Source organism: Oryzias latipes, chromosome 16 (genome assembly GCF_053564925.1).
Source record: "Oryzias latipes strain Hd-rR chromosome 16, Olatipes_Hd-rR_3.1".
In the NCBI taxonomy this organism is placed as follows: domain Eukaryota; kingdom Metazoa; phylum Chordata; class Actinopteri; order Beloniformes; family Adrianichthyidae; genus Oryzias; species Oryzias latipes.
The window spans coordinates 36,069,727-36,079,607 of record NC_136252.1 but is presented as its reverse complement, the minus strand read 5'-3'; the positions used below and the strand labels follow the sequence as shown (position 1 = coordinate 36,079,607).

Below are 9,881 nucleotides of genomic sequence, written 5' to 3'. Positions count from 1 at the left end.
CCGTCCATCATCCATCCATCCGTCCGTCCATCATTCACCCATCCATCCATCATCCGTCCATCCATCCATCCGTCCATCATCCATCCGTCCATCATCCATCCATCCGTCCATCATCCATCCATCCATCATCCATCCATCCATCCGTCCATCATCCATCCATCCGTCCGTCCATCATTCACCCATCCATCCATCATCCGTCCATCCATCCATCATCCGTCCATCCATCCATCCGTCCATCATCCATCCATCCGTCCATCATCCATCCATCCATCCGTCCATCATTCACCCATCCATCCATCATCCATCCATCCATCCATCCGTCCATCATCCATCCATCCATCCATCCATCCGTCCATCATCCATCCATCCGTCCATCATCCATCCGTCCGTCCATCATCCATCCATCAATCATCCATCCATCCGTCCATCATCCATCCGTCCATCATCCATCCATCCATCATCCATCCATCCATCCGTCCGTCCATCATCCATCCGTCCATCATCCATCCATCCATCCATCCGTCCATCATCCATCCATCCGTCCATCATCCATCCATCCATCCATCATCCATCCTGGAGCGGGTTCTACCTGGTCAGATCTGCTAACCTCCTGCGGTTCTGCAGCTCCTCATCTGGACGATCTTGCATAAAGAAACTTCTTTTTCCCCATCGATGCTTTGCCCGAGGGCACTTGGGCTGAGGCTTTACCGTCTGTTAGAGGGCTGCCTGGTTCCTCTGCTGAGGATCTGGACGGAGATGCAGCCGGACCTGGACCGGTCCAGACCACTGAAGCTGACGGATCATTCAGAGACAACTTTCTTTGGTCCAGAACCTGTAAACCCGGATTCCTCCAGAGGTTCTGGTCCTCTCACATCCTGGCTTTGAGGGTTCTGTCAGTCTGAACCCGGTACCCCACAGGGTGGGGTCCTCCACCTTCTACACTCCCAGGACATCCCCCCCCCCGATCTGTTGATGACATCACTGCACCAAAAAATAGCAATGATCACTGAGGAGGTGCAGCCTGTGGAGCAGCGGTACGCACTCATTCATCTGGACTTGAACACTCTACAACCACTGAGCTGAAATGACCCCCCCCCAAGGGCAGTAGTTTGTCCTGTTTTCTGCCCTCAGTGCCTGAAGATGACGTTTCCTTGTAAACAAGTTCCGGTGTTTGTTTATTGTTTACTTTGTTCACTGATGTTTGACGTAAACAAACGATCCTCTGACGTCACCAAACGGAGCCTGAAGGCAAAGGCTCCGCCCACATGTGAAATCACCAGGAGGCGGGACAAAAATACTTACCTGTCAATCAACCCCCCCCCAAATGTTCCTACATTAGAGCTGTACCCCCCCCCCCGCCCACCCCAATGGAAAATAAACCAATAAACATCCAAAGTTTTTTTTTTTTGTCTAAGTGTTAAAGAGTTGCTCCTTTGTGAACTCCGCCCTCATTGTGGGCGGAGCCAACTCTGGTTGATGTGCCCATCCCCCTTCAGGCTTCATTTGGGTTGATCAGAACCCTGAACAACATCAGAGAAACCCAACAGAACCAAACACCCCCCTGTCCAGAACCCAGGTAAAAGAGGAGGAGTCTGCATGTTCAATGAGTTTTAATCTACAGTTCTACTGGGGTGGGCGGCGGCGCCCCCTCCTCATTTGGTGGATCTGCTACGTGAACCATGTTCTGGTAACACTGCAGCCTTCCTCAGCACCTCCTCATCTTCATTCTGAGTCAAACTTCTGATCCGAGGAAGCTTGGCGCCTCCTCCAGTTCCCGCCGGGCTGCAGTGAGCAGCTCCTCCGTCCTCCTCCAGGGGGCGCCGGGATCCGGTCCACGAAAACCCGAGTCCACAAAGGTTCTGGATGAATGTTCAACAGGGAGGATCTCCTCCATCAGCTCCCGTCCCTCCTCTGCTCCTCCTCTGCTCGACTCTTCCCCGTTATTTTCCACTCGTCTCCCACCTCCTCTCCAATCACTATCCTGGTCTCCCTTCTTTCTTTACTCACCTCCTCCCATTCCTCCTTCTCCTCCTCCTTGCCGTCTACCTCTGCAGTAATTCTGTCCTTCGTCTCCTCTCCTCTGTTTCCTGCATGCTCCTCCTTCTCTTCCTCCTCTCCACTCTTTGTGTCTCCCTTCTCCCCTCTGTCTTCCCTGACCGTGTGCTCCTCCTGGCCTCCCCCCTGCTGGCCTCCTCCGCCGTCTGTCCTCACATGACCCTGTTCTACCTTTTCACATTGATCTGATTCCTCTTTTCGTTTCTCGGGCTCCTCCTCCATCCCTCCCTTCTTTCTTCCTTCTTGCTCCTCCTCTCCTTGCTGACCCTCATCTGACTCCTTGTCTGACTCCATCATCTCCTGTGAGCCTTCACCTCCCAGGAGCTCCTCCATCAGAGCCTTGAGGAGGTGTGCCTGGACCTCCTCTGGTTGGAGGGGAGGCCCCTGGGGCTCCTCTCTGTGGGGTGGAAGCAGCTCTGTCACTTGGAAAGACCTCCTCAACATGTGGGGGAGAGTCTTCAGATGATCCAGCGCCTCCATCAGCCACTCCACCAGGAGCTGGATCACGTGTGTTTGGAGCTGCTGGGGCGAGGCGTCCTGCAGCTGGGGGGGGTTCCCGGCCACGAAGGAGGTCCAGCGGCACAGCAGGAGGCGCTGCAGCGCCGGCTTCAGACACACCTCCATGGGCTGGAGCCACCAGGAGCAACCTCTGGGGATCACCGCCAGCAAACTGAGGCTCCCGGCGGTGGAGGTCAGAAACTGATCTCCCAAATGTTCTCGGTGCCGGTCCAGAACCAGCACCGACTTCCTGGGCTCGGCGCACACATGCGGGAGCCAAACCTTGTTGGTCCAGAGGTCCAGAGAGTCTTCTGCGGACAGACTCTCTGGACCCGCCTCCAGCAGGACGGACTCCGGCAGGACTTTGGGCGGCACCGGCCTGCTGGTCAGCAGCAGAGACGGCAGGGCGGTGCCGTCCGCCAGCACCGTCAGGAACACGGTGACGGCGGGTACGGACCCGCTGAACTCCAGAGCCTCTGAGCTGCGGCTCCGGTCCTGAGCCAGCTGCCAGTCCACAAAGAGGCAGAGCTCGTCCATGGCGGCCACGCAGGTCTCCGGCACGCCGTGGACCCGGACGACTCTCTGAGTGAACTCCCTGAAAGCTCTGACCTTTGCCTCCAGGAACGGGGGCGGAGCCAGCACGGCCGTCCGGCCGGCGGGGTGCGGGCCCAACTGGTGCTGCAGCAGGAAGCTGACGGCCCAGTCGTAGGAGATGCGGAAGGAGTCGCTGAAGGCGCCTTTCTGCTTCAGCGTAGACGCTTTGTGCAACAGGGCGCCCTCACTTATGGGCAGCTGCTGCTCGCGCATGGACAGCACCCACGCCGCCATGCGCTCCGACCCAGGGTCAGCGGCCTTCTGCCCCACGCGCCTCCTGGCCTCCTTCAGCCACGAACGAATGAGCGGCGCCTCGGTAGAAAACACCCTGGAGGCGGGCTGGACGCCACTGCACAGAGCAAACAGGACGATTCGCAGCTGCCGCGCCGTCAGGACGTCCTCCTGATCTTTGGCGGCCGCCGTGGATGGCGATGGGGATACTGAATGCGTCTCCCTTGAGACACAGGCGTCCTTAATCGTTTCGGTTCCGTCAGCATCCGGGAGCTCATCCAGATTCTCCTCGTCGGAGTAGTCCAGGTCCTCCACAGGAGCCATGGCCTGGTCCAGGTCTTCAGCACCTTCGTCCACGTCGACCGCTCCACTGAAGACACGGAGACACTTTGACAACAATCCTGCTCTGCAAACTCGCAAACATCAGAGGACGAGCCTTACCTCAGCGCGTCCCTCAGGAACCCCACCTTTGTTGACCCTGTTGGAACAACAGACACGGTGAACCTTCAGCGGGACGCCGGCGGCTTCAGGACAGAAGGAGGCGCTCACCTTTGTTCAGCGGCGACAGGCCGTGGAACTCCCAGAAGCAAAGCGGCTCGTTGCACAGGCTGGCTTTGCAGGCCACGCAGCCGTGGACGCTGTCGCGCCGCAGCTCCTTCAGGTTGCAGTTCTTACAGCTCTTGGGGACGTTGCTGATCTTGGCCATCCTGTGCCGCTGCTTGGTGGGCTCCTGCTGCCCCTCAGCCGCTGCCCGGCGGGGGCTGGACACGTCCGTGCTGTCAAGGTATTTCTGAGCACACTTGGCCAGCTGGTTGCCCAAACGCCGGCGGAAGTTGACTTGGGAGAAAAGCCCGTCCTGCACCCAGGTGGGCGGGTTCTCTTTGCGGCTCTCGCGCAGCACGATGAAGGCGTTGACGATGCTGAGGTTCACCAGAAACCAGAAGAAACTGCGCCAGTGGCGGTCCTGGACAATCCCCCCCAGTGGGTTGCAGGCCAGCAGCTGCTTACAGATGTCGACTCCACGCATGTTTTCCTGCAGGAGCCGGAAGGCCATTGGCCGGTTGATGGGGTCCAGCCCCCCCGGCTTGGTCTGAGACCTCCTCCAAACCACGTCCGGCTCCCCTGCAGTGGCGTTGGTCGTCAGGCAGCCCATCTCTTTGGTGTCCCTCCAGCGGGTGGCCAGCAGGGGGCCACACTGTCTCTGCAGGAAGTCCCCGGCCTTCTCCAGCTGTCCGCTCTCCCACAGCTCTCTGGGCAGGATGGGGTTGGGGGGAGGGAAGGAGCTGGAGGCGTAGATGCCCTGCTCTAGGAGCCTCCGCATGAGAGGCACCGAGGCCAGGGAGTTGGTCAGGTACACCTGGTGCTGCCTGTTCTCCAGGTCCTTGACCAGTTTAGGAACCACAGAGAACCCCAAATCCTGACCCCCTTTCTCACCAACTTGGAAGAAGAGGCGGTGGCAGTACCCCGACTTGGAGTCGCAGAGCAGCCACACCTGGGGCTGGGTCTGCGGTCGGCCTTTGGTCTGGCAGCAGTCCTCCTCCATACTGGGGAGCAGCGCGCGGTCGATGGTCAGGCAGCAGTTGGGCTGGTAGGTGGTCCACATGGCGCCTCCCAGGAGCTCCATCATTGGTCTGAAGATGTGCAGGGGGTCGGTGGTGCCGCAGTACTCGCTGTGGAGGAAGCTGCCCATGCGGATGTTGTCTGCGATCTGCTTGAAGCGCTGGAAGCTCATGGTCCGGTAGAAGGTGTAGCTGTTGTCGTAGTGGTTCAAGGACCAGTATTGAGACGGGTCGGGCAAGATCTGGATCCCCATGAGAATGACCAGACCCAGGAAACCTTTGATCTCATGGGTGGTGACGGGGACCCAGCCTGGTGTGCCGTGGCCCAGAAAAGAGCAGGTCTTGACGTGGTTGTTGGTTTCCTTGGCGATCAGCTCCATGAGCGCGGCGGGGAAGAGCAGGTTGAAGAAGTCGATGGCGTCGCCGTTCTTAGGCAGGTTGTGGTTGGGCCCGCTCGTCTGGGTGAAGGGAAGGACGGACAGCCGGGCGTCTGGGATCTCTGCGGGGTCTTTCCAGGAGTCTGCAGACCTCCAGGAGGAGTCCAGATCCTGGTTCTGCTCTGGTTCTCCGTCACACGGGAGCTGCTGCTCTTCATTGAGACAGAACTTCAGGTCCAGTTCCACGTAGGCTGAGGGGGAAAGAACATGTTTCAAAACAAAGCATTGTCACGTTTCAGACAAACGGAATCTTCAGGAGGTTTGGAGCAGAATCCCTGGAGTTTCCTTTCACGTCGTTCCTGCGAGGAGCTCACCGGATCGCACTGATCCGACAGCAGACGGATATGCAGAGGAACACGGAGGGACCGGTACCACACACGTGTTCAAAGACCAACGGCGCCATCTTCTGATTTTACTCAGGAAGATCTGAGGAAACCGGTTCTGAGGGATCTTGAAACACAGATTTAAAACTTTCCACTCTATTCACTGTTTACCGTCCCTGACAAAAGTCTTGTCGCTTATCCATTTTGTAGAAACAAAAGCGTTTAACCTCACTGTTAATGAATCCATTGGTTTTAGAAATGTCTGATATGAAAGCTAAAACCCTCCCAAATTATGTTCAATATACTAAAATAAAATTCCTTCACTGAAGAAAGATTGATCATTTAATGAACACAGAAAGGTCACATTTTGGCAAGACAAAAGTTTTGTGGCCTACAGAGAGTAATGTGAAAATGTAACAAATAATTTACTTCAGAAACTAAAATATGTTGCATAACATCAGTGAATGAAGTAGTGCTACTGTGAGATCCATATTTAATATCTTGTATGACTTCCATGAGCTTGACGGACAGCATCCATGCGGTTTGACAATGATTATCATCAGGAATAGCAAAGACAGCAGTCTTCCATGCCTCCCAGAGTTCATCCAGACTCTTTGGTTTGGTCTCCCATGCTTCCTCTTTCATTCTACCCCAGACATGCTCAATGATGTTCATGTCTGCTGACTGGGCTGGCCAGTCCTGGAGCACCTTGAGGAACTTTGATGTAGAGATGGAAGTATACCATGGAGCCCCATCCTGCTGCAGAATTTGACCCCTTTTATGGTTGGGAATGTAGGAGGTAGCTAATACTTCTTGATATTTTAGGCTATTGATATTGCCTTCCACCCTGCAAATGTTTCGCTCCCCCCCATACTGGATGGAACCCCAGACCAGGATTTTCCTGCCACCAAACTGAACTGTTTTCTGGGTGAATCTAGGGTCCATGCGGGCTCCAGTTGGTCTCCTGTGATGTAATTCAGCTGAAGACTCATCTGAGTAATCCACCTTCTGCCACTTTTCCAGCGTCCATCCTTTTAGCAGGCTGTGGGCCTTGGCAAATGCCACACGTTTGTTCAATTGCCTTTTGTTTGGTGCTGGTTTCTGGGCACTGATTGGACCATGGAGGCCATTTTGAGACAGAATTCTACAAACTGTTGTGGTTGACACAGGGACTTGAGGTGACCAGGCCTGGTGGAGCTCTGCTGCAGTGGAAAAGGGGCTGGCCCTCCCCAGCAGTTGTCTTGCGGGGTCTGCCGGACCTGGGCTTGTCAAAAACATCTCCAGTCTCTTCAAATCTTTTTCTTATTCTTTGTTCTTGACGCTGAGACACATTGAAGGTGTCGGCCACCTCAGCAGTGGATCTGGTCTTCAGCCTCTTGATGATCAAGGCTTTGGTCTCAGGGTGAATCTTAGGCATGATGTCAGAGGTCAAGCTGCAGTGGATGTGAAGGCCTGGTGTGCTGGGGTTCTTTTTAGACACACCCACTAATTGATTGATCAGTAATTGATCACAGGTGAGGCTGTAATCTAGGATTGGGTGCATCATATGACAAGGCCACAAAACTTTTGTCTTGCCAAAATGTGACCTTTCTGTGTTCATTAAATGATCAATCTTTCTTCAGTGAAGCAATTTTATTTTAGTATATTGAACATAATTTGGGAGGGTTTTAGCTTTCACATGAGACATTTCTAAAACCAATGGATTCATTAAAAGTGAGGTTATACGCTTTTGTTTCTACAAAATGGATAAGCGACTGTAGATAGCGGAGTAAGGGGGCGGGGCTTCGCAGGCCTCTGAACTGGTTTTAGTACGCAGACACAGTGGAGGTCAAATCCGACGGCTTCATGGAGGGACTTACTGAACGTGCTGCAGGTGGCGCTGTGGTGGTCGGTCTTCAGCAGGTGCTCGGCCATCTGATCCCCCGTCAGAGGGCTGAAGTCGCAGTGAGAGCAGCGCAGCACGAAGACGCTGAGGCGACAGACAGGAGGAAACCACGCAGTCAACATCCAGGGAATCAGCAGCCAATCACAGCCCAGGCATTTGTAATCAGGAGGCAGCAGTCGCAGTTTTACACGCCGCGCGGCGGTCGCCAAGGTTAGGACAAAGTTCAAACTAAACGGCGAGCGGTCGGGGGTCACTGATCGACCGTCAATCAGGTACCCCGGACCTCGAGAACGTTTGGAGGTGGTGGCAGGACGGCATCATTGCCTGATGGGAGGGTCTCCAGGGTCCCCAAAATCCTCTGATTTCAGTCTGCCACCCCTGCCCCCGTCCCACTGCCACCATCCGATGGCAAGAAATTGTAGCACGAGGGCACTGGAGGAGGGCCGACACGAACCGGGGGCCAATCAGGTGATCCCGGCCACCATGGGCCCAAATGGGGCGACGGCATTGATGCACCGTGCTCATCGCGGCGTTAGCAGCACCACCGCCACGCCCAGACCTGCGTCATCCGTCTGCATTCACAACCACGCCAACAACAACAAAACCGGGCGGCAGCAGCGAATCTTGGGGGGGCATTCTGCGGCTGCGAGGCAGGTGTATTTGTGACCGTAGCATTAACCAGTGTCCCACAAAGACCAGGACCTACTGCAGACAGAGGAGGACTGGCGGCATTCATGCTAACATCGGCGTTAGCCGGCTTTGTCTGCTTCTGTACGTTCCTCCGCACGTCTGTGGTGACTCCATCTAAAGAGTCTTGGGTCACATGATCTAAATGAAGCAAAGTCAGAAACCAGCATCCAAGAACCGCTCAGTGGACCGTCGGGTCCAGAACCCGCTCTGACGGGCCTCATGCAGGACGCCACATTCAACCCGTGTGCGGCACGCGGCGCTCCAGCCTCAACTGGTCATGAGCTCTCACCAAGGGGGGGGTCGGCGGTGCAGCGGCAGGACTTTGTCTCTGGAGCGCGGCAGATGATGTCTGCAACGTGAGAGACACGAGTATTCATCACCAAATGGAGCGCTACAACAGGCGTGTTTGTGCGTGCGGCGGCGGCCTCACTGGATCATGTGACTGGCGTAGGCCCTGGAGCAGCAGCTGCTGTAGGGACACAGCAGGCAGTGGACGTGGGTGGGGTAGTGGGCGGAGAAGTCCCAGACGTTGGCTCCACACTCCAAACACACCACGGGTCCATCAGCGGAGGACGTCCTGCAGGGACGACAAAAGCAAAGCCATGGCGTTCGGTCTGTGACCCCCCCATGGGGATCTGGACCCTCAGGGGCAGCCGGTGAAGCGCTTTTCCTCTAAACAGTAATCGGTCTGATGGATCACTGCCATTCTCATGTGGAAATGTCTGCCGGACTTTTCATTTCCCGCGTCCACCTCTAATAGTTTGTTCTTAAATAATGTACAGCCCCCCCTTCTGACAGCTGTCATTTGACACCTGCAGAACACCTGAGCAGACCCCTCCCAACAAACCCCCTTCCAGGCGTGGAACCTCACCTGCCGGAATGGTCTCTACGAACTCGCCTGCTCGGAGACTTGGGACATTTGTTTGGGATGGACGGATTCTTTGAAAGTGGGGACTTCTGCGGCTCCGTCTTGATTCTAATTGGCTGAATAAGGGAGGCGGGGCTTTGGAGAAGACGGCCCCTTGTTGGCATCACCTGAGGCCTGACCTTCCCATAGGTCCTGATCGTCACCTGCAGACACAGAAGCCGGAAACCTGTCCACCTGCAGAGCTGCGTGGAGCTGGTCAAAAAGGGGCGGGGCTAACCTTGGAGCCGGGGGGCAGTCCTTCCAGCTGTTTGGGTCTGCGGAAGCTGCGGTGATTCTCTAGTTTGTGCTGCATTTTGTCCTTCAGCAGGACAAACTGAAGGCGACACCTGTTGCAGTGGAAAGCTTGGCTCACCTGTACAGGAAGACAGGTGGATTTTCAAAATAAAAGACCAGACTGTCCCGTCTGAGCCCCCATGCAGGTTAGCGGGAGGGTCCAGCAGCCCGGGTGGGGCCTCAGGTAGGAAGCACTGTGACATCCCGAAAAGCTCAGGGCGGGGTTACCTGGTGCCGCAGCAGGTGCTGCTGGTAGCTGACGGGGTTCCTGGTCACCTTCAGGCAGAAGACGCACAGCAGGAAGCAGGACTCTCTGTGGAAGCTGGCAAAGTGCTGCAGCACGTCCGAGTAGAAGGACGAGCGGAAGGAGCACACCTGCAGGAGAGCTCCGGTCACAACACACCTGAG

At 55.8% G+C, this 9,881-nt stretch overlaps 1 protein-coding gene across 3 annotated transcripts in view; it reads right to left on the bottom strand.

Moving 5' to 3' along the window:
- Positions 1-1,593: 1,593 nt before the first annotated feature.
- Positions 1,594-9,881, bottom strand: part of pogzb (pogo transposable element derived with ZNF domain b) — a 14,617-nt gene continuing 6,329 nt past the window's right edge. For all 3 annotated transcript variants that reach the window (XM_078933709.1, XM_078933710.1, XM_078933711.1), the window contains exons 11-19: positions 9,702-9,848; positions 9,418-9,552; positions 9,144-9,343; positions 8,703-8,849; positions 8,562-8,621; positions 7,557-7,666; positions 3,928-5,565; positions 3,820-3,856; positions 1,594-3,748 (exon numbers count right to left, since the gene is read on the bottom strand). In XM_078933709.1, the coding sequence (XP_078789835.1) occupies positions 1,894-3,748; positions 3,820-3,856; positions 3,928-5,565; positions 7,557-7,666; positions 8,562-8,621; positions 8,703-8,849; positions 9,144-9,343; positions 9,418-9,552; positions 9,702-9,848 (4,329 nt within the window). In that variant the 3' untranslated portion in view covers positions 1,594-1,893. The remainder of the gene's footprint in view (positions 3,749-3,819; positions 3,857-3,927; positions 5,566-7,556; positions 7,667-8,561; positions 8,622-8,702; positions 8,850-9,143; positions 9,344-9,417; positions 9,553-9,701; positions 9,849-9,881) is intronic.